Source organism: Dama dama, chromosome 32 (genome assembly GCF_033118175.1).
Source record: "Dama dama isolate Ldn47 chromosome 32, ASM3311817v1, whole genome shotgun sequence".
In the NCBI taxonomy this organism is placed as follows: Eukaryota; Metazoa; Chordata; class Mammalia; order Artiodactyla; family Cervidae; genus Dama; species Dama dama.
In genome coordinates this window covers 33095716-33120980 of record NC_083712.1, presented here as the reverse complement: position 1 = coordinate 33120980, position 25265 = coordinate 33095716, and the positions used below count along the sequence as shown (strand labels likewise).

Genomic DNA, 25265 nt, shown 5'->3' with positions numbered 1-25265 from the left:
ACAATAATCTATCAAGAACAAAATGAGGTTTCTGACTCTAGATGACAGTATAAGTGAGTGTCAAGTAAAAATATGGGTTTACTAGCAACCCTCTCAGAATATCAAGTAAAGAAAACCCATAAGAGCAAACAAAACTACCCTCAAGAATCACGTTTGTAAAAGTAAACTCTAGTAGGTATGTAGGGATCTACAAAAAGAAGAGGTATATACTAAGTAAAAAAGCAGGAGAAATATATGCTTAGCAAATGATAACAAATGTGTACTGACACTAAAAATCTTTCCACGATAAAATGCTGTTGATTATACTAAGTCAGGAGTAGCAAACAACAGCTCACAAGCCAAACCCAGCCCACCTTTTTGCTTTTGTAAATAGTTTTATTAAGATACAGACAGGCTGCTGGTCTACAGCTGCTTTCATATCAAACTGGCAAAACTGGGCAGAAACCAGGTGGTCTGCAAAGCCTAAAATATTTACTATCTGCCCATCTATAGAAAAAATCAGCCAACCACCTTCATGAATGAAAACTATTTGCTCTTTACTGACTTCAGTACCTCAGGAGATGTGCAAGTAACATCAGTAAGATGTTTATCCTGAGCCTGTTGTTCCAAAAGTTGGAGCTCATCTTCTGTAATATCTAATGACATCAAACAATTTCTTTCTGTATTGTCTTTCAACTTATTGCCTTCCAGTCCATCTTCAAATCCATCTTCTTGTTTCATTTGATTTCCAAGTACCTCTTCTCCATCATGTTCAATTAAACCATCAGGTGTTGCATCCAATGCCTCATCTTTAACTTCAGGAAAAATGTTACGTGCTCTAATTTGTTTCTCTTGTACCTCACCAGCAGTTGGCTCTTCCAGCAGTAAGTGAAAATTACTGCTGGGTCTCAGTTCCTTCTGAGGAGAGCCAAACATAATCATCCTCAATGAACACAGATTTTCTGAAATATCCTTCAGCAGTAGGGAAACCCTAAAAAAAAAAATTTAAGAAAGGTGAATTCAACTTTAATTGTGTTAACTCTAAGGACAAGTTTTAATGCTTTTTAATAAGAAGACCTTCACTTAAAGGACACACTGGATTAAAGTCGCTCTTCATGACCCTCATGCTTATAGTTTCTGGGCTCCTCGCTAGTACAGCAAGGTACTTCTACACTCGACACCTGACTTGCGTGCTTACCAAGTGTCAGGAGTGTTTGGCCCCAAACTAATTGTTTATGGTGTCACTCCTTATCCATTCTTGATTTTCATGTTAAGCATACATCCAAGCTTGTCAAACTGTGTCATAAATGCAAAGCAAATATGCCCTGAATGCAGCCTCATGCACTCCACTGGAACTGCAGTTAAGTGGACGTGAATTCATGCTTATGGCATGCATTTTGGCTATTCACAGATCTCTTTTGTTCTCCCCCAGTTCAGAGATGTATCTAAATAAGTGAAGCAACAGCATAGACTTGTTACAGAGAATCTGAAACAAAAGATCTTAACTAGTTCTTGCTTTGACCCACTAAAAGTTTATAAGATCTACCTTTATTAAAAATGAATCTAGGGAGGTGGGAGGGAAGCTCAAGAGCAAGGAGATATATGTATACATACAGCTGACTCATGTTGTTGTAGAGCAGAGACTAATACAACATTGTAAAACAATTATATTCCAATTAAAAAAAAAAAAGAATCCAATATTGCCCATTCTCAAAACTTAAGAAAACCTACTTAGCTTTAATATTATAAAGCAAAGCATTAAGCACATGTAATTTATACTCAATAGTCATTTTAATTCCTAGAAAAAAAACCTGAAATGCATGTGAGTAGTAATTTTTCATATAAATGGTATTTTCTTCTTTCATGGAGGGAAAAATGTAAAAATGAATATGAAATAGCTTTATTAGTACCTTTTCCCATTTGACAGTTATTTCTTTCAGATATTCTCAAAGTTACATAGCAACTACTAAAACAAATTGCCAGGAGGAAAATTACTTTGAAAAAGAGCTGAATTTCTATGTCATACTTTGAAATCTATCAAAATATATCACAAACCTCATCCAAAAAAGAATACATTAACACTGCATTTTTTCAGAGTCAGAATTCTATTTCAATTAACTGCTTCACATTTCTACAAAGGATGTTAGCCTCAAAATTCTGTTACCATGTTATACTCAATCACTGTTCAAGAGCACTCCTGTTTTTAGAGGTTTTATAAGGGAGTCATTCATCCATTAAGGACAGAGCAAAGCCAGATTCCAAGAAGAAGCTACTGGGAGCTACAGTCCATGGAGTCGCAAAAGAGTCGGACACAACTGAACAACTAAACAGCAACAACCAGTAGTCCAATATCTGTTAATTCAAATGTCAAAAGTTATCTATTGCTTGGCTCAGACCGTAAAGAATCTGCCTGCAATGCAGGAGACCTGGGTTCGATCCCTGGGTCAGGAAGACTCCCTAGAGAAGGGAATGGCAATCCACTTCAGTATTCTTGCCTGGAGTATTCTTGCCTGGAAAGAGAAGCATGGTGGGCTACAATCCGTGTGGTCGCAAAGAGTTGGACATGACTGAGCAACTAACTCCTCCACTTTTTTTCAATGTTTCAGCTATATAAAACACTCTTTAAAATCTAAATGCCTCTTGTTTTAATAGTCTACTGATTAGGTAGAATTCTCATATAATAATCACTTAATAACCAGAAAAATGAGGTTACAGGTTTAAAAGTTGCTCCTATTTACTGATTTCAAGTAACCAAACTATAAATATAATTAAATGAAAAAGGCCCATAAACAGAAAGAAACAGTACACTGAATCTTCAACGTTTCGTTCAAGTGAACATAAGAGCTTTATTCAGCTTTGCTTCATAAAGCATCCTACAAAGCAGAGAAGCCTCCAACTTTTGCGCACAATTTCACAATTGGGAGCTATTTCTCAAATTTATACATCAGTCTGTGTGCATGTATTCAAACAAATTTATGAGTCCACCCTAATGAACTTTTTTACCATATTTAGAAAAATGCAATAAGAACAAACAGAATTGATTTTAAAAAAAAAAAAAAAGAAACATTTAACCTCTGTGGATTTTCCAGTTTTCCAAAAGTATCCGGAAGACATTCAGCCAGATCCATCATCTCCTTGGAGAGCGAAGTCAATTGTTTCTTCATGTCACTAGGTAGTATTTCCTCCTCTGGAATAAAAGAATCAGTACTAATTTTCAAATTACAAAGCAGAGATATTTATTTAAACACTACTAGGGCTTAAGTTTTCATTTTGTTTCTTTAAACGAACTGCAACAAAAAGACTTCCTTAACCTATCCCAAAATCACCTCAATCACTTTATTTCCCTTCCAAATTTCCGTTCTTTAAAATTTTAGACTAAATTCTAACTCATCTGCATTCATACATATTACAACCCAGTGGTTCTCAACCTTGGCAGAAGGTGAAGGTAGAAATGAGACTCTGATCTTACCTGCACTGTTTCAACATCAGAAACCAAGAGACCACCATATGGGACGCTACTTACTAAAACAGCTGGGTAAACATAACCTTACCCGACAGACACCCCTCACTGTCCTCATTACCAGTCATCACAAAATAAAATGCAAGCCTTTCTCATAAGTGATCACCTTCCGAACTTTCAGCTTCATTCTGTCTGATGGTGTCTCCGCAAACACCACATAACTTGCCTGCCTTTCCCAAACCCTTCCCTGCTTACAATTCCTACTCTTCATCACCACTTCTGTGTCCTTCAACAAGTCCAGCTCCTCTGAAGCACTGCATGTTGGATTACATCCTCAGCTATTCCTACCAGTTGCAGCTATCTTGTGATCTCAAAATCACATCACTGAAGATTTCAGCACTTGGTTCACTGTCTTTCTTCCTTCTATTTCTGTGATAACTCCTAGTGATTTCAACATTCACAGAAACTCTCTGCCTAAGAACGTGGCCTTTTCAGTTCCTCAATCCCTCCATTTCCAGCCATCTTTTCCTCAGCTGATCTCAGCCACCCTACCCATAACCATGTGCTGGGCTTAGTCACTCAGTCGTTTCTGACTCTTTGCGACCCCATCGACTGTAAACGGCCAGGCTCCTCTGCCCATGGGGATTCTCCAGTCAAGAAAACTGGAGTGGGTTGCCATGCCCTCCTCCAGGGGATCTTCCCAACCCAGGGATCGAACCCAGGTCTCCTGCATTGCAGGCGAATGCTTTACCGTCTGAGCCACCAAGGAAGCCCAAGAATTCTGGAGTTGGTTGTCCTGCCCTCCTCCAATGGATCTTCTGACCCAGGAATCAAACTGGGGTCTCCTGCATTGCAGGTGGGTTCTTTATATCATCTGAGCTACCAAGGAAGCCCATAACCATACCCTTGATCTTAAAATTGTCAATAAAGTCATTACTTCCAAATGCCAACTGTTCCATCCTCTGAACACCACCATGACTTCGGCAATACAACAATTCTTGCACAGTTTCAGAACCAAGCCCACTGACCTCCTGCCTTTACTTACCCATTATTCTTCTCACCGCTCCCCACACCCCCCATGCCCTACTCTCCTCCCTTGCCCATATTAATCATTCGCTCCTGTGGACTCAACTCTTTTGTTCCTCCCTTCTTCCATGGCACTTACTTGATGCCTATACCCAAACAGTTGACTACAGTTGAAAATAAAACACAATTATGAGTTTCAATTATGAGCTTTCAATTCATGCACACACCCCATGAACCCTCAGTAATGACTGTTAATTAGTCTACATTTCCCACTTTCCCACTCTCAAGAGGACTGTGTCATACTTCTTTCTGTCTCTTCATGCTTCCAATACCTCCAACACTTGTCCGTCCTTTTTGGTCAGAGAACAACTTCATCTCTTACTTCACTAAGGAAACAGAAACAAAAAGAGAACTATCTCATCTTCCCGCCACCAACCTGCTAATTGCTAATTCATATCACAACTCCCATTTACAGCAAAATTCCTTGAAAGAAAGAGCTGTCCACACTCACTGTCTTCAACTTTCTAGTTCCATTTTCTCCCAAGCTGACTGCCTGCCACTGAGCTTCTTCCAAAAGCTATTCATGGAAAGGTTACCAATGGCCTCCACAGAGCCAAATCCGTTCATCCAAGTTGCTCATCTCACTCTTTCATTGGAATATTCACTGGAAGGACTGATGCTGAAGCTGAAGCTCCAATACTTTAGCCACCTGATATGAACAGCCAACTCACTGGAAAAGACCCTGATGATGGGAAAGACTGAGGGCAAGAGAAGGATGGATGAGACGGTTGGATGGCATCACCTTCTCAATGGACTTGAGCTTGAGCAAACTCCCGGAGATAGTGAAGGACAGGGAAGCCTGGCTTGCTGAAGTCCATGGGGTCGAAAAGAGTTGGATACAACTTGAGTGACTGAACAACAACATCTCAAACTGTCAGAGGCATTTAAAACAGTTAATAACTAGCTCCAGCCCACAACATTGGCTGGCTTCTAAACACCACCCCTCCTATGCTTCCTCCTTCATCACTGCCCCTTCACAGGCCTCTTCACTATACTCTCCATGTCTTCCTGACCTCTAGAGGCTGGTGTGCCCCTGATGTCAATATGTGGGCCTCTTCTATTCTTTATTCCACTCACTTCCTATTTTATCTTCTATTTTATCTTCTCAAGCTTAACCACCATCTGTATACTGATGACCCTCACAGTTACAGCTCCAACCTGTCTTCCCTCCAAACTCCAGAATCACATTCCCAACTAAGGTATCTCCTTGGATGACAATAAACATCTAAAACTTAGCATGCATGGGTTCTCAGTCACTCAGTTGTGTCCAACTCTGCGACCTCACGGACTATAGCCCGTCAGGCTCCTCCATCCATGAGATTTGGTTGCCGTTTTCCCCTCCAGGGGATCTTCCCAACCCAGGGGTTGAACTGGCATCTCCTGCACTGCAGGTTTCTCTTACCACTGAGCCATCTGGGAAGTGACCAAAACTGGAATCCAGATTCTTCTTACCCAAACCTCCTCTTCTCATTATCTTTCACTGTGACTGACCCTTGCATTCGTTCAGTGGATCCAACCAAAACACCTCTACATCTCACTCCCCACAGAGAATTCATCAGCAAATATATACCTATCTTCCAGCTTCTCACCCTCTGCTGCCACCAGCCCAATCCAATCATCTCTTGCTTGGATTATCACAATAGCCTCCGAATTGACTTCCCTGCCTAAATACTTACCCTCCTGTAGCAGCCAGAAAAATCCTTTTGAGATAAATATTTAATCACATCATGCTGCTACTCCAAATCCTTTAAGTATTTCCCATCACTCATCCTTGTATTTAATTAATAAAATATGAAGTCAGATTCATGGCCTATAAGCCCCAAATGATCTGGCCCAACCTACCTTCTGGCCTCATTTCCAACTCCTCTCACCCTGTTCATTTCGTCTCGGTTACACTCACCGTCCCTCACAGCTTTGCTCTCTCTTCCCCTCACACCTATGTTCTCCCTTCGGGCATCCATGTGGCTCATTCCATCACTCAGATAAACAGAGTGAAGAGGTTGGGTCTGTTTTGTTCAGTGCACTTTCCTCAGCAAGTGGTACAGTGCCTGATGCCTAACAGAAAGTGAAGTCGCTCAGTCGTGTCCAACTCTTTGCGGCCCCACGGACTGTAGCCTACCAGGTTCCTCCATCCATGGGATTTTCCAGGCAAGAATACTGGAGTGGGTTGCCATTTCCTTCTCCAAGAGATCTTCCCAACCCAGGGATTGAACCTGGGTCTCCCACATTGTAGGCAGACGCTTTACTGTCTGAGCCACCAGGAAAGCTCACAAATCTGTTATATGAATAAATGAATAAACAGTCCCTTTCTGAACCAAAAAAAAGTTGTTTACATGTGCTTTCTCACTTTCCTTAGATCTCTGGCCTCCACTCACGCTAATGCGATTTCCACCCACGTCCTTCCACTACTCCATTCTGGCTCCGGTTATGGGACCTTCACGGTACCCAAGCCTGTGACGCTTTTTTGTGTCCCAGTGACCACTCTCCCCTCAATACAGTCTTTTGTCACCCAGTCTACCAAAGCGGCTGTAGTAAAGGTCACCAACAACTGCCACATTGCCAAACCTGAGAACTAATTCTAAGTGCTCAGTTTCTCAAACTCACAAGAAAATTTAAACAGTGGATAACGCCTTCCTCTGTAATACACGTCCTTTACTTGGCCTGCCACACGTCCACCTCCTCATTTCCTTCCATGCCCACGGCAACTCCTCTAGGGTCCCCTCCCCATGCAAACATGGAATAGTAAGAGTTCCTTGAGACAGACTCTCAGCCCCAGTTCCTTACCTAGAACTCCTAATTCTTTAAATCCAATCATCCTCTGAGTTAACAGCCTGTATATCTAACAGCCTACTGGCCACCACCTCCACTTTGCTATCTCTCAGGCTTCCTTCCATTAACGTGTCTAAAAACAACTGAATTAACCCCTTGACCCCAAATCTGGCTCCTTGCCCTCAGTGTTTCTCATCCCTGCTGCTCAAGCTGCCAACACAGGACTGATCCGTGCACATGGCTCACAGCGTCACATTAAATCCTGTTGATCCTACCGCTCTGTTAAATATACTTTACATTATCCACTTCTCTCCTTTCACAATACAACCAGCCAAGCCAGGTCACCATCACCTTTGACTTGGATTATGGACACATCACCCTAACAGGTCTTGCACTGTGATCCCTGCCCTCCAGAATCAATATTCTGCTCAACAGCCCAAGTTCTAATTTTTTTCATGTAACACATATCATTCTTGTTTAAAACTCTCAACAGCTCTTAGGAGGAAATGTAAGCCCCTGCCTCTCCTCTATCCCTTACCCTGTCATGTTCAATGGCTGACTATACCAAACTGCTTTCAATTGCTGATAGACACCTCTTCCTTCTGAAACTGGGCACCTGCCATTGCCTGTGCCTTTGACACTCTTCCTCTCCTCTTGCACTAGCTAACTCCTGCTCATATTTAAGGTCTGGCCATAAACATCACTTTTTCCAGAAAATATTCTCTAATACCTCCAAATATTCACTGGGTACCTCTATACGTTAATCATAACACCTTTTTTCCCCCACATCATAAGCCTCATCTTCCTACAGTGCCCTTTTTTTTGTTGTTCACCTATATTCCCCATAAAGCTGTAGGTTCCCCCCTCAGGAGACAGACCATGCCTGTCTTGTTCACTGCTGGCTCTCCATTTATACTGGACTGAATAATATTATGTTCTAATCTTTTTTTATTTTTTAGTAAAAGAAAAAAACACAAACATAATAAAAACCAAAACTTTTGAAAATATCATTTGAAATATCATTTGAAAATATCATCTATATATACCTCTATATTTGAGAAAAATGAGGTTGACACTGCTGGTTCAGTAACAAGAAGGAAAGAAGAGAAAGAGGGAGGGAGGGAGGGAGGGAGGAAGGAAGAAAGGAAAGAAAGAAGGATGGATGAAAGGAGGTAGGAAAAAAAGGAATGGTAATGTTAGTTACCAGAGAAGGCAATGGCAACCCACTCCAGTACTCTTGCCTGGGAAATCCCATGGACGGAGGAGCCTGGTAGGCTACAGTCCATGGGGTCACAAAGAGTTGGAAGCAACTGATCAACTTCACTTTCACTTTTCACTTTGATGCATTGGAGAAGGAAATGGCAACCCACTCCAATGTTCTTGCCTGGAGAATCCCAGGGACAGGGGAGGCTGGTGGGCTGCCGTCTATGGGGTCGCACAGAGTCGGACACGACTGACGTGACTTAGCAGCAATGTTAGTTACAATTCACTGGAATCCTAGTCAAGTTATTTCCCTTCAGATGTCACAATACACTTAAATAAATAACATAACAGAGAATAAAAGTGAGGGTCAAAGAATGCAATATTGCAATGACAGGTATCAGGACTTTCATAAAAACTTATAAAACACATGCTACTTTACTTGAGAAATATCTTACAGTCCTCAGAAGCATTTTCATCAGAGACAAAATAGCAAGTGTAACCTACAAGCAATCTTGTAAACCACAAAATCAGAAAATCATGAATCCCTCTGTTGAATTCTGAGTTAAATAAGCTCTTATATATTGTTCTCTATACCAGCTTCAAAAACGTATCATCTGCCTCAGTTATCAAGTTAATTTCCAGCCACCATACGATTGCCAACAGACAACCAGCCGGCACTCAACAGATGTGGCCTTCCAACAAGAGAAAGTATAAGAAATCTTCCTTAACATGTAAAGGAGGGTCACCCACAGAGGGTATGGATTCCTTCTCAATAACAGCTATAAAGGATATTATATAATTTTTTATAAGGAAGTCATGCCATATATTTTAAAATTTGGCAAAATCACTTTATTTAACTAACCCCTTAACAAACACAATTATTTAAAATCTCTAAAAGGAAGCTACGAGAATAACAACTATACAGAGACCAGTATGGGTGCTTTGCATATCATGAGTTCAACAGCTCCTCTATGAAACAGGTATTACGCCATCACTCACTTCCCAAACACAGGAAACAAGTAAATCCCAGGTCACGTGGCTGGGATTCCACCACTGGCCTATGTGACACTGTAAGCAGATCTGCCATCACTGACCTAACAATAGATCTGAGAGCTGAATTTGAAAGCTGCAAGTGGCCATTCTTTTAGCAGAAAAGCAGCAGAATTATCGCATCCTGGGGAAAATTTAGAAATTTAAATCACGGCACTCTGAGCTCAGTCACTCAGTCATGCCTGATTCTTTGTTGACCCCACAGACTGTAGACCCCACCAGACTCCGTCCATGGAATTTTCCAGGCAGGAATACTAAAGTGTGTTGCCATTTCCTTCTGCCATTGCCTTCTCTCGAGGGCATCTTCTCGACCAAGGGATCGAACCCCCCATTCTCCTGCATTGGCAGGCAGATCTTTACCAACTGTGCCACCCACGGAGCCCAAATATTTATAGCAAAGGTGTATAATCTCCAGGCTGAGAGGCGGCTGGTTGTACCACTGATGTTCTCCAAGCTACAAAATCCCAACACTAGAAGCCTAGTGAACCGCAATGCTACAAAGGATAAGTAGTAAGTCCTGCTTTGACACAAGTAACATGCTTGAAACCCTAAGCTTTGGTCAAGTTGACCTCATCCTAATCCTCAGACAACCAACACATTGTAATAATGCTAAATACACATGTGTGAAAATTTGTGCTTTTGGACCTAACCTCACAAATGAGCAAACTCAAATTTTACCTTTTATTTTCAGACCATAACATACCTTTACTCTTGACAAATATTTGTACAGGATCACTTAAATTTTCTAATTTTTGATAAATGATGAAACCAGCCTATAAGAAAACAGAAAGAGGAACCAGTAAGCTAAAATCACCAAAATAAAATTCGATTCCTCATCTTTACAAAAATTAAAAACAATGATTCCCAAAGCACCCAAGAAGTTGAATTCAACCCTTTAAGTTATACAAAGATCTGTCTTCATTTATTCACCACACCCATTGTGAGAATGGAGAAAGTGGCACACCTTTAAAATAAAAATTTTCTTATTTTAACATCCAATATTATGAGCAAGTACCAAAATCAAACACCTTATAAATGGAATCTAACAAAATACAATCGAGTAAGAGAAAACTGTATGATACAAATATCCATTTTCCATCATCGCATTCTTAGCTGTTAGTGTATATATAGTCCTCCATCTAGCTACTCTAAACAGGAACAATCAAATCATACAGATTTCTCATGACTAAAAAATGCTACAGAACTTGGATTAGTTCTCAACAAGTTTTCTATTTTAAACAAAACATAAAGAAAATTATCTTTTTATTTCCCCACACAGATGAATTTTCTTCTGGTTATAAATAAAAGAAGCTCCCATTTCTAAAAATAGATGCAAAGAAAAGAAACAAGATACTAATCTACAAATAAAAGTATAAGCTGGGGGAAAAAAGTCTATTAGGACATAAAATAAGACTTTTTGGAAAAAAAAAAGAGTGCTATTAAGAAAAAAAAAAGAGTGCTATATATATATATATATATATATATATGTATATAAAAATAGCTAGATAAGCCCTAATTTCACTATGTACAAATAGGTAGCTATAAAAATCATCTGACTAACAGAAGTGGAGAGCTAATTGTGGAGACAATTTTCTAAATTTTTACCACATTTTAAATATAAGTGTAAGAAATAAGGCCAGTTTCGATATAGAAACTGCATTGTAGTTATTTTTATTCTGAAGTGGCTTATAATCAAATACATCATCAACACCACTTGTGCTTGCTCAGTCTGAGCTTACTGTCCTCTCATGTTTTCAAAGAACTCACTTTTTTTCACATAAAAATTGGACATTATTTTTGCTTCATGATGATAAAAATAACTAGCATTACAATCTATTGATACTTGCTAATTAATATTTAGAATTAACAGTTTCACTAAATTTCTACCTAAGCATTTTTAATGCCCAACTGACTTAAAACATTTTAGTTTACACAATAAAAATTTTATAAAGTAATTTATTATAAAGTTTAAAAAACAGATTGTAGTCTAAAGATCTTAGGAGGGGGATGGGATGAATTGGAAGATCCGGACTGACATACATGCAGTATTGATTTGTTGTTGCTCAGCCGCTAAGTCGTGTCCGACCGTTTGCGACCCCATGGACTACAGCATGCCAGGCTTCCCTATCAAATTCCGGAGTTTGCTCAAACTCATGTCCACTGAGTCGGTGATGCCATCCAACCAACTTGTCCTCTGTTGTCCCCTTCTCCTCCTACCCTGAATCTTTCCCAGCATCAGGGCCTTTTCCAGCAAGTCGGCTGTTTGCATCAGGTGGAGAAAGTACTGGAGCTTCAGCTTCAGCATCAGTCCTTCCAATAAATATTCAGGATTGATTTCCTTTAGGACTGACTGGGTTCATCTCCTCACTGTCCAAGGGACTTTCAAGAGTCTTCTCCAGCACCATAGTTCAAAACCATCAATTCTTCAGTGCTCAGCCTTCTTTATGGTCCAGCTCTCACATCCATACATGACTATTTTGGAAGAACCACAGCTTTGACTACATGAACCTTTGTTGGCAAAGGGCTATCTCTGCTTTTTAAAACACTGTCTAGGTTTGTCATAGCTTTTCTTCCACACAGCAAGCGTCTTTTAATTTCACGGTTACTATGTATAAAACATGACTAATGAGAGCCTACTGTATAGCACAGGAAAGTCTACTCAGTGCTCTGTGATGACCTAAAATGGGAGGGAAATCCAAAAAAGAGGGGATGTATGTATATGTGTTGCTGATTCATTTGCTATACTGTAGAAACTAACACAACATTGTAAAGCAACCATATTCTAATAAAAATTAATTTTTGAAAAAGATCTTTGGTACCTACATAAGCATCAGTGGCTGCATACAGTTTCTGGTCCTCAGTGAGGGGAAACTTACTCCAGTTGCTACAGCGGATAGACCGGTCTTTCAGAAGCTGTTTACCAAAGAGGTGTTTAACCAAACCACTGAGGCTCCAGGTCTCTATACATTTCAGCTAAAAATAATGAAAAATCAACTCAGCAAAAGTTATTTCTTTCCATGTATTCTTAGATATCTCTGATACCAAATGACCACGTCACACATAAAGTTGAAAATGTTACACCAAAATATAAGGCAGAGATAGTCCTTAGATTTCCAGTCACTAAAAACCTTATTTGCAATCTACCTTACAAGAATGTAATTCTATCATTTCCTCAATGTAGGTATTAAAATTCTTGGACTGTCAAAGTATCATTCACAGACAAAAGTTGAATAGGTTGGTGATTTTTCAACTTCTCAGCCAAACGAACACTTGGCTAATGTGAGAACATAACCTAAATGACTGCATTAATAAAAGATGTGAAATATGGGCTGTGGAAATGATGGTCAAACTTCCACTAAGAGCATCACACCACAAGAGCTGCATTATGTTTGCCTCAAAAAAAGGGGGGGGGGATATTGATATAGATGGATTAAAGAGAGAAACTTTAAATACAGTAATTAAATTTGCAAATATATAAAACAAAGTGAAATAGTACTAAATATGGGAGAGGATGCTTGCTTAAAAAAAGTTATTTGCTAAGGCAACTGATTAGAACTGAAAGTTTTCATTATGAGACACGCATTAGGGACTTCTTTTTTATAAAAACATTATGTAGCTTAAAATAGTCTCTCCAAAAAAATTTAACACTCAGAAGGGACATTCTGTAAAACACAAATTTATTTTGTTTGTATTCTGAAAATAATCTATGTATTATGTCTACCTTTTCATTGGCAACATCTGTCAGCTCCACAATACTCTTCAATTTGATATCAAAGTCACGTAGAAGTTTCCACTGATCTTGTTCAATTCCCACACCTGCCTTTTTAATTGCTTCATTTTCAAGCAACATTTTTAGTCCCTGAGGGAAAACTATAATATTTTTATTAATATTTATATAATAATATATAATATTTATTCCATAGGTTCTATCAAACATGACAGATTTATGTTCTACTTCATACACATTCTATGTTTATATTTAAATTTGAGATTAAATTCAGAAACCAACACTTACCTTGAGTGTTTTTGAGAGCTTTTTTTTTCCACCTAAAGCAAAAAGTCCTGACTGATAAATGACAAGAAAAACAACTAATTTAAATGCTAATAACTCTATTATCACTAACATTTAGCCCCTTTACACTTCAGTTCTCTACCCTCTGAAACAGGAATAATATCACTGAGTGACAGATGTGACATGAAAATTAAATAAAACAGGGATATGAGTGAATACTTAAAATATAAATACTTAAATATGAGGTGGTGAGAGAGGCTCCCGTTAATTCAAGAGCTTAATTTCATGTGGACAAAGCTGACATAATACAATTATCTACCATACAAAAATAAGAGACACCAACCTGACATAGAAGAAACATGGAACAAGTAACACTTGCTCTCTGACACACACAGCTGAATGAGCGCCACTCTGCCCGGGTTCCCCTTCTTGTACACTGGTGGCCACTCGATGTCAAATCCTACCACATCTCCATTAGAGAGACTCATGCTAAGTGGGGGGAAAAAGCATAAATTATTTCATTAAAATTTTAATTTCTGCATCACTGAAGACATCATTAAACATGTTAAAAGACAAGCCACAGCCTGTAGAGGATATCGTAATACATGCAACATACATATTCATACAATAGTCAGAAAATATTAGGTTAGCCAAACAGTTCATTCTGGTTTTTCCACAAGATGTTGCAGAAAAAACCCAAGTGAACTTTTTCACCAATCCAATACTAAAAAATTCCTTGAAAAGTCAATACAAAAAAGATAAATAATCCAGTTTAAAAAAAGGGGGTAGAAATATGAACAGGTAATTCCCCAAAGGAGGGCTTCCCAGATGGCTGCACCATCAGGAAAAGAATCTGACTACCAATGCAGGAAACCCAAGAGACGGGGGCTCAATCCCTGGATTGGGAAGATCATCCCCTGGAGTAGCAAACAGCAACCCGCTCCACTATTCTTACCTGGAAAATTCCATAGACAAGAGAAGCCTGGTGGGCTACTGTCCATGGGGTCGTACAGAGGTGGACACGACTGACCAACTGAGCACACGATTCCCCAGAGGAAATCAAAATGGTCAGTAAATTCAAATATATATATATATATGAAGACACAAAATCTCTGAAGTCAGAGAAACGTAAATTGAATCTTTACAATTTCACATCTATCTGACTAACAAAAATTAAAGCTCCACAATACTGAATGCTGATAAAGAAAACTACCAGTGGGACCACTCACATACTGGTGAATTTTTAAACTGATAATCCTCTTGGAAAAAACTCTAATGATATCTAGCTAAAGATGTATGAACAGTATGAACTGACAAGATTTTCTCATAAATATATGAAACTTATATGTGCATAATTAGAAATGTTTAAGAATGTTCACTGCAATACTATTCTGACTAGCAAAAATGGAAACACTATATTTCCATCAACAAAAGAGTGAATAAATTATGATATACTGAGACAATGTAATACTATATAAAAGTTTAAATAGAACCTCACATACCAAACGAAAAAGAAAAATTCACAAGAACATAAAGTGTTGAGTGAAAAAGACAAGTGGAAGAATATACACAGAGTTTGATGGTATTATTTTGAAAGTTTCTTAATGAGCAAAGTAATAGTATATGATATTGGGGGGGACATAAAATTATGAAAATTATAGAAAATATGTGAGGGAATACTAAACACTGAACTCATGATAGAAGTTAGCTCAGAGGACTTCAGAAGAGAATCAGAAAGAGCATACATGAGCTGTATTTTATTGTTTTGTCTTAATAAAGATTTGAAGAAAAGGAAGATTTAAGGTTTGACAAAGCTAGTGGAAGGACTATGGGTGCATGTTAAATTATTGCTTATATTTGCCTGCTTCACAGTTGTTAAAAGTGAAAAACCTATTTAATAAATTTTTAAAAAACTCAACCTCTGTTTTGGGCTAAGATGAAATAACACTGATCAGTCGTAACTGTCCCCCATGAACAAATAAAGAAGATTGAACAAAATGCATAAACAAGAGTTTCCAGACACTGGACAACAGGCCCTAGAGGACTATGCTCTCTGAGCTGAGGAAATCAAGTGTAAGCCCAAATGCTGCCCCAGATTTCCACCTGCGACATTCTAGACAACAGAACAGGGAGGAGAGTCCAAAGCAGAGCACGGAATTGGGAGGACAGAGTTCAGAACGAGAAGGGGAAGCAGCTGGAAGATGCGGGCAGAGTCCTGGGGAGGAGGGAGCCAGGCAGCAAAGGACATGCCAGCACAGAGAGAAACTGAGGCTGGACAAAGAAAAACCAGGGAACTGCAGTCTGGAAACTCCTATGGCTTACACAGAGGCAAGAGGCATTGAGCTCTGCAAAGCTGGAGCAGGGAGATTCGTTCTGATCACCTGGGGCAGCCAGCAAAGACTCCAGAAAGGTCACACCCATTACAGACTAAATCATGCCCAGAATAAAGGTTACTGACATCAGGCCTAAAAAGTTAAAAACAAGTCTCAAAGTGTAAAACTGATTTTCAGGTGACTTTACTGCCCAACACAGCAAAGCTCCTTTCTTTGGAGGAAGACAACAAAATCTAACATTCAACAGGATAAGATCATAACATCTAATCAAAAATCACCAGACATGAGAAAAGAAACAGGAAAACATGACTTATAAGCAGGATAATAGTCATTTAACAGAAAAATAATTAGTATAATGGAATTAACAGAAGAGTATATTAACACAGCTATTATAAATATGCCGAATATGTTCAAAGATTTAAAAGAAAACATGAATATCAGTTCAGTTCAGTTATGTCCGACTCTTTGCAACCCTGTGGACCGCAGCACGCCAGGCCTCCCTGTCCATCACCAACTCCCAGAGTTTACCCAAACTCATGTCCATTGAGTCGGTGATGCCATCCAACCATCTCATCCTCTGTCATCGCCTTCTCCTCCCACCTTCAATCCTTCCCAGCATCAAGGTCTTTTCAAATGAGCCAGCTCTTTCCATCAGGTGGCCAAAGTGTTGGAGTTTCAGCTTCAGCATCAGTCCTTCCAATAAACACACATGACTGATCTCCTTTAGGATGGACTGGTTGGATCTCCCTGCCGTCCAAGGGACTCTCGAGAGTCTTCTCCAACACCACAGTTCAAAAGCATCAATTCTTCAGCACTGAGCTTTCTTTATAGTCCAACTCTCACATCCATACATGACCACTGAAAAAACCATAGCCTTGACTAGATGGACCTTTGCTGGCAAAGTGATGTCTCTGCTTTTTATGAATATGAATATGGTAAGAGCCAAAATGGATGGTATTTAAAAAAAAACAATAGAACTTCCAGACATGAAAAATACAACAAGATTTTAAATTCACAGGATGGCATAACAGCTGATCAGATACTACAGAATAAAAAAACAAGGGAACTTGAAGACAGAGCCCAAGACCAGAGGGAAAAAAGAATCAAAAATTTTTAAGACAAAGAGCCTCATGACCAAGAACACAGTTGCTGTATCAAGCAATGTAACCTACATGCATGCAGAGTGGCAGAAGAGAAAAACAGGATGTGAGAGAAAAAACGTTTGAAGAAATTATTCAAACATGATGAAACTATAAATCCACAGATCCAAAAAGTTCACTGAACCCCCAAGCAAGACAAACACAAACCACACTACACAAAGGCACATCATAATCAAATTGCTGAAAACCTGGAATGAGGTGAAGCAAAAAAAAAAAAAAAAAACTACTTGCTTATCTTCCATAAATCACACAATTCATCAGAACTACACCCTTCAAGACACTTAGGCTTACTACCTTCAGACAGGACATACTATAGCATTGTTAAAGGTAAGATGGTAGAGTTAATACATAATCATAAACAACAGATTTTATTTTCTCTGTAAGACAAACTTAGTTCTATTTGATGAGACCCAAATATAGCCAGTGAACTATTGTGGGAGTGAGGTCACCTGACTGCTCTTTCTAGAATATATCTACCAGGAGACCATTAATAAACAGCTTAACTTACCTCTGCTTCTTTCAAGCCAATGTATGCTATGTGTATGCTGAGTCCTAAGCTCAGTCACGTCTGACTCTTTGCAACCCCATGGATTGTAGCCCACCAGGCTCCACTGTCCATGGGGATTCTCCAAGCAAGAATACTGGAGTGGGTAGCCATTCCCTTCTCCAGGGGATCTTTCCAACCCAGGGATTGAATCCAGGTCTCCCACATTACAGGTAGATTCTTTATGGTGTGAGACACCAGGGAGGTCCAATATGTAAACAGTAATTTAAAAAAACAACAAAAAAAAAGGACAACGATAGTAACATCAAAGATCTGAATGAATCTCCTACTACTTCTCCTTGTAAAATGCTTGAAGAGCCTTAGACTACATTATTACAGAACACTAATTTGATGATTTAAAAAATATTAATAATCATTTTTAAAGTTCTTTTAAAGGACCATTTGCTATAACTGCTGCTAATTAAATGCAACAGAGACAGTCACAGTCACTATTCAATATTACAATGTTGGTATTTTTAATGAAATAGAAAGGGACGTGTCAGAGGTTGAATAACTTTTGCATGTTTTCCTAAACTGGTGTGTTCAGTAATTCTATATATAATATCTTAAGTATTGAAAAGATTAAAAATAAGCTAAAGTAATACAAAGGTATATGAATGAACAAACAGGGACATTACATATTTAATTCAGAAATTTTAAGTTTTTATTTAAAAAGTAGAATTAGTGATATTTTACATGTATAACTATGTACTAAACATACCTCCACTATAAAACTCAGTACACTTACAAATACTACCATAAGGCTTATAGTCTAAGGGTCCAAATTCAAATGAAAGTTGGAAATTTAAATCATTACCTAATATCTTCTGAGAGCAAAGAACAATCATTAGCTTCATAACTGTACACAATGGATCCAGTGAATTCTAAGAAGGGCAGGTCATCTTCCAAAACACTCTTCTGAACAGATGCCTTGAGCTAAACAAAATTCCAAAGAGGCACAAATAAAAGTCACATTAAATAATAAATGTTCATTGAAATAATAAAATTCACTGAAACATGGCAAATTATAGCTCTAAGTTTTATCAACTAAAGCTTTATAGACTAATGAGTCATATGGACAATTTAACAAAGATGAAGCTATTTACTGTAAAATTATTTTTCTAACAAATTTACTTGCAAACTTCTACCCTATTTTCATAAAAGCATTTATTTTATTAATGCTTTTCTGCAATTAGATTAGTCTTCTAGATGCAATAATGTTGCCTTAAAATGCTAAAGACTGGTTGGTGAAGCTTAAATCTATCAGGACTTAAAATTCACTTGACCATAAAAAAATTCACCAAAATAAATATTGTCTAAATTACAATCTGAATCAGAACAAATTGGCAAGACCAGCCATGTGAACTAGATAAAAAGGGAAAACAGAATAAGAATTCTTATATTGTAAACCCAATTAAAATTGAATCCCACTCATCCATTCAATGACTAGATTCTGGTTCATTCACAACAACTCTAAAAGTAAATAATGGCTTGAAGTTTATAAGTGAGGATGAACTCAGTTTACAGTCAAATATATATTAAATTTTCCATCTGAAAGAATTACTGATGAACTGCAACCTTTTTTGCTTTTACTGTATAGATCTTCTGTGTAGACATCCATTCAGGAAGTTTCCGCTGCTGTCCTTTTTCCAACGTTCGTTCACTCATCTTTAAAAGGTCCTAGTTGCAAAACCCAAAGAATGATTATTCTGTGAATAAATCCAGTCTTTGTAAGAAAACCTACAGACAGACCAATCAACATGACTGAAGAGCCAAACATACATATTTAAAGTAAGCTATGGCATCTGGGCACAAACACAGGATGTAAGAGCCAGAATCACAAAAGAAGAAACAACATGCTAGCTCTAAAAGCCATTCATTTAGTATTTCTCCTTTTTAAAATAAGTGAGGCAGTTTAATAGAGTTCTAAATTCTAAGCTTCTAGCAGTTTCAAAATTCTATTATTCTGTGACTTTGATCTCTTAAAAAAATAATCTTTATCTCATTCACAACGAGAATCTCTGGGTATATAAATTTCTATAAATTTTTGATAACTTTAATTTTCTTATCATACTTCCTAAGATATAAGTATACTCATGAAACTGTTAAATTGTTCACAAATCTACCTGAAAAGACAGAAAAGCTTTTCTATATTAAGGGTTTTTATTACACTCTTGGCCTATCAAGTGAACTAGTCTCTCTATTTCATTGGGAGTATTTTTAAAACTCTATTATGAGCTTTGAGGGCTCTCCTCAATGTAAACTTCACTTCAAGAATGGTTACAGAAATACAATGGCTAGGAACACTATGACATACTCTGTTAAAGGTAAAACAGAGCCATCTCCTCATGCCACTTTACACAATAAACTGAAGTGGCCTTAAGTTCTTAATAAAACTCTTCAAACCCCAACCTTAGTTCCTGACATCTCAAATTTCTAGTAAACGCACAGCAGACTTTAATATATACCTGAAGATTCTTATGATGAAATATGATATCAATGTGAAATAATCAAAGCAACTATTTATGATTATGGGTTAGCTTGTCATCCCTATTGATATTATAAACTCTGAAGAAATTAAGCAGCATCCAGCAAGTATCCATTAAGTTCTTATTTTCCCAAGCATAAACCCCCAAAACTGATAACACTAATAATGTACGAAAGAAAATTTTTAAAGATTACTTTGGCAAACAAATCTGTCATACAAACTCACTCTTATACCTTAGGAAGGAAACAGTTAACTATAGTAGAAGGTAACTCACTCACTCTATTAAGGAAGTGGGAATGAAAGATCTCAACCACTGAGCCACCAAGCTCATCTATCAATGGTATCTACTACCCAAAACATCCCAAAGAGCATCTATCTAGAAAATGTTGTTAGCCAGATATAACTAACCTATCTAGATTGCTTATCATAAATAAGCTTGGATTGATGGATTTATTAATTTATGTCTGGAAAATGGGAGGTAGTCAGCAAGCTGTACAATTAAGATAATATAAAACAGAGGAGTTCCAAAATGAAGACAACTTCCTTTGTGCAATTTTTTTTTTAACTGCTCAAAACTATTCTGCTAATCCAAAACCATAACATGTACTAATGCAGAAGAAAAGGACATTTTTTGGAATCTGTGTGTGAGAGTTTGGGGTTCCTCCAAAAAACAAAAAGAAAGTAATATTCCATCTGCACTTCAAGCTTGCCTGTACTCTTTGAATCATTAGCAAAGTCTGGCACTGAGGAAGATCTATGATTCAGTCAATCAGAAATAACAACTTGAGTGTTAGCATTACCACCTGCATTATATGTCATAAGATAAAATATATGCTGGATGAAACGCAAGCTGGAATCAAGATTTCCAGGAGAAATATCAATAACCTCAGATATACAGATGACACCACCCTTATGGCAGAGAGTGAAGAAGAAATAAAGAGCCTCTTGATGAAAGTGAAAGAGGAGAGTAAAAAAGTTGGTTTAAAACTCAACATTTAGAAAACTAAGATCATGGCATCCAGTTCGATCACTTCATGGCAAATAGATGGGAAAACAATGGAAACAGTGACAGACTACTTTTTGGAACTCCAAAATCACTGCAGATGGTGACTGCAGCCATGAAATTAAAAGACGCTTGCTCCTTGGAAGAAAAGTTATGACCAACCTAGGCAGCATATTAAAAAGTAGAGACATTACTTTGCCATCAAACGTCCGTCGAGTCAAAGCTATGGCTTTTCCAGTAGTCATGTATGGAGGTGAGAGTTGGACTATAAAGAAAGCTGAGCACTGAAGAATTGATGCTTTTGAACTGTGGTGTTGGAGAAGACTCTTGAGAGTCCCTAGGACTGCAAGGAGATCCAACCAGTCCATCCTAAAGGAAATCAGTCCTGAATACTCATTGGAAGGACTGATGCTGAAGCTGAAACTCCAATACTTTGGCCACCTGATGAGAAGAGCTGACTCATCAGAAAAGACCCTGACACTGGGAAAGACTGAAGGTGGGAGAAGGGGACGACAGAGGATGAGATGGTTGGATGGCATCACCGACTCAATGGACATGAGTTTGAGTACGCTCTGGGAGTTGGTGATGGACAGGGAGGCCTGGCATGCTGCAGTCTGTGGGGTCACATAGAGTCGGACATGAATGAGCAACTAAACTGAACTGATCTGCCACAAATCCAAAGCCCTTAACAGGAAAGTCGAAAGTTAATCCCGAAGTATGTGTACATACACACAACACACATAGGGAAAGAGTCTATTCTTAATCTTAAAATACATTTTTTATTAAACTGGAAAACAAGTTTTGCTATATACAGAGTAGATCATTTGCAAAACTGCCAGAAAATTGTTTTCTGCAAATAATAAACAACTCTATAAAAACAACTATAAAATCTTATAATACTGTAAGTAATCATTCACACTGCCAGAACAGAAATAAACTTCAGTAACACTTCCCTATAGCCAACAATAAGACTGAAATCATTTTAATTTAAAATGTCTAATTTTTAGATGGAAATACTCTTTTTTGCACACAAAATTCTGTCTAGATGCCTCCAGGTTAAGAATTTGAAAGTAAACTTGTTTACAAACCTAACATTTTTATCAAACTTATTAATACTTACATCTTGTGCCAGATAAAAAGCACACAGAAAAGCAAAGTTGGAGAATAATTCACAGTAGAGAAATTCTTCCGCATACATGAGGCTTTTAATCATTGATCAGATAAAGGTTATTCTTGGAAGGGATCTAAGTCATTGAATAATAGAATTTTTAAACTATATATTGAGCTGTTACCTTGTTGGGTATGAGCAATGTTCACACATCTTTTTCCAAAATCAAATCTTATCATTTCTTATTTGAGCCATTAAAGGATCCCAGTTCAGTTCAGTTCAGTTCAGTCGCTCAGTCGTGTCTGGCTCTTTGCAACCCCATGAATCGCAGCACTCCAGGCCTCCCTGTCCATCACTAACTCCAGGAGTTCACCCAAACCCATGTCCATCAAGTCGATGATGCCATCCAACCATCTCACCCCCTGTCGTCCCCTTCTCCTCCTGCCCTTAATCTTTCCCAGCATCAGGATCTTTTCCAATGAGTCAGCTCTTTGCATCCAAGTTCCTATTTAAAATAAACAATGTATTTTCATTTGCTTTGGTTTGGATTTTTCTAGAATAATCTCACCTATCTATCCACCACTATCTACCACTTTTCACCTTTATCACTTTTTTAAAGGCTGGCTTTGAACAACATACACCTGGGATTTTCATGGTGGTTTATTTTTCTGGTTTTGGTTTTGAACAGCGCCAATTTGAACATGCTGTCTTTCAATAAGGAGATTCATCTCATTCACAGTTAGCGTAAGAACTTTCATTTTTGATTAATGTTCATCTTCCTTTCTTTGGTTTCCTCTTACTCTTCGTCCATTTTTTCCAACTGGGTGAAGTTACCATTCATACTCTTTTTTACCATTTTCAGTGTTAAAACTTTACTTTTTACACATCCTACTATTACTCCACTCTCTGGGCAAAATAATAAAACTATATCCCTTTCCCATCAAGACCTGACATTTACACTGTCCCTCCACCCAGTAAGGGAAAACTTAGAATGTTTTGACTTTCCCACCCTTAACTACTGTTACAGTAGTTAACTGATACAGTTTTGGCTGTTACAGCCTGTTAGCTTTCTAGTACTGTTTTTCTATTTCAAGAAATCCTTACTGTTTTCTGAACATTTTTGTTACAAATTTCATCATCCATTTTAATGTTCATATAAATTTAAATATATATGTAAGTGCTTATATTGCTTACTATGGTTTCCTTTTCAATTCATCCTGCCCTATCCTGGATCTCTGTTCTGAATTCAATTGTTTGCTGAGACGGTCTTTTCAACTGCTTTCCTCGGGTAGAATATGTAGGGGATAAGTGCTGATCCCTTGCATATATAAAAACCTATTTTTTCAGACAGATAAGAGAATGATGTGTTGACGGAGCCTAACAGTCTCTCAGCAGTTCGCAGATGTTCTCTCACAGTCTTCTGCCGTTTAACGTCACAAGTAAAAAGTCCGTCGCTTTTCTGCTGCTTTCTTCAATTATGAGTAACATTTTTCCCATCTGGGAGCCTTAGAGACTTTAAAGGATTTTTATATTTTAAAGCACTCCACTCTATTCTTCTTGGGATCAGCGAGTCCCTGGAAAGGATTACAAGTCTTAAGAAAATTTTCCTCTTGTTATAGGATGAACTGTATGCCTCTCCACTATAAGACAGGTTGGGGTCCTAATCTCCAAGTACCTCAGAATGCCACTTTGTTTGGAGACAGGGTCATTACAGAGGTAACCAAATTTAAATGAAGTTATTAGGGCCGTCCCTAATCCAAAATGAGTGATGTCTTTATAAAAAGGGGAAATCTGGACACAGAGACAAGACATGCATAGACAGAAGATGATGTGAAGAAACACATGGAAAAAGTCATCTACAAGCCACGAAGGCAGGCCAGAAGCAGACCTTTCTTTCCCTCATAGCCCTCAGAAAAAAAGAAACTCTGCCAACAATGTGATACTGAACTTCTAGCTTCTAAAACTGCAGAATATTACATTTCTGTTGAGTCTTCCAGTTTGTGGTACTTAATCGCGGCAGCTATAACAAACTAATACACCCCTGTTACTGGTTTAGTTATTAATTGCTATAACCTATTCCTTTTGTCCTTCTACACCACTTATTCACATTCCAGTGAAAACTTGCCTGAATTTCTTCTGTTAATGTCTATTTTTTCCTACCCGATGATGACTTTCCTTAACCTTGTTCAGTATTACAAGACATCTCTTCTACTTGATCTCCAAGATGCTAATTTCATTCTCAGTATTCTCCCTTTCATTTCAAAGTCCTTTTACAATTTGCCTTACTGAACTTTTACAATGTTAAGATTTGGACTATTAGTTTCAGAAAGTTTCTTTGCACTCTAGTTGAGTCCCCCCAAATGTGCTTGTAATTTCTTTCTTTAGTAAAAGTTATGATTTAATTATTTCAAAGATCTGTTTCAACAGGAGTTTCCTATTCTGGATGTTCCTCATGCTGAATTCCTTGGGAAAAATGTTATTTTACTTTACCCGTATAATTCTATTTATCATCAGCAGTCTCAGCTCTTAGGGTCCATCAGAAAGCTGCAAACTGAGCACCAAGAGACTATATTAAGTCTTCCATGAAGTTCTAGAAGCCAATGTCTTGATTCACAGGTATCCAGAGTTGTAATCTCAAGCTCTAGCTCACCAGCACATAGAACCCACCAGTACAACTCCTCTAAGTCCTATAAGACAGGAAATATCAAGGCTTCCTAAGCCCAATCGGTTCTTCACATTCAATAAATACCAATTTAATTTTCAGCCACATTTGTTTTACCACAGTAATTCTAATGAGTACTTTATTTAGGAAACAATGTTTTAATTCCTTTCCTAACTTCCCATTGTCCTTTTCCACCACTTTCAGTTCTTTAATACATTTTCTATTGAATCCACTGAATCTATTTTCACAAGGACTCTTTATTTTTTGCGTAGACAATTCTTTCTTATCAAGAGTCAACTATTCAGCTAAGTGATTTGATATCTGTTGATTTTACTCAAATACATGATGACTCTCAATTGTCCAATTCATTTATAAATGAAGTTCTATACCAGAAGTGGACATTTTCAA

The 25265-nt window shown here is 37.9% G+C and overlaps 1 protein-coding gene across 4 annotated transcripts in view; it reads right to left on the bottom strand.

The window, feature by feature from the left end:
* Positions 1 to 25265, bottom strand: part of WRN (WRN RecQ like helicase) — a 118966-nt gene that overhangs the window by 80064 nt on the left and 13637 nt on the right. For 2 of the 4 annotated variants that reach the window (XM_061134831.1, XM_061134829.1), the window contains exons 2-9: positions 19175 to 19276; positions 18414 to 18532; positions 13903 to 14048; positions 13269 to 13417; positions 12371 to 12520; positions 10251 to 10320; positions 3052 to 3166; positions 553 to 970 (exon numbers count right to left, since the gene is read on the bottom strand). In XM_061134831.1, the coding sequence (XP_060990814.1) occupies positions 553 to 970; positions 3052 to 3166; positions 10251 to 10320; positions 12371 to 12520; positions 13269 to 13417; positions 13903 to 14048; positions 18414 to 18532; positions 19175 to 19264 (1257 nt within the window). In that variant the 5' untranslated portion in view covers positions 19265 to 19276. Of the gene's footprint in view, positions 1 to 552; positions 971 to 3051; positions 3167 to 4768; positions 4825 to 10250; positions 10321 to 12370; positions 12521 to 13268; positions 13418 to 13902; positions 14049 to 18413; positions 18533 to 19174; positions 19277 to 25265 lie in introns of those variants that run through there. The other 2 variants (XM_061134832.1, XM_061134833.1) reach the window with 2 other exon arrangements.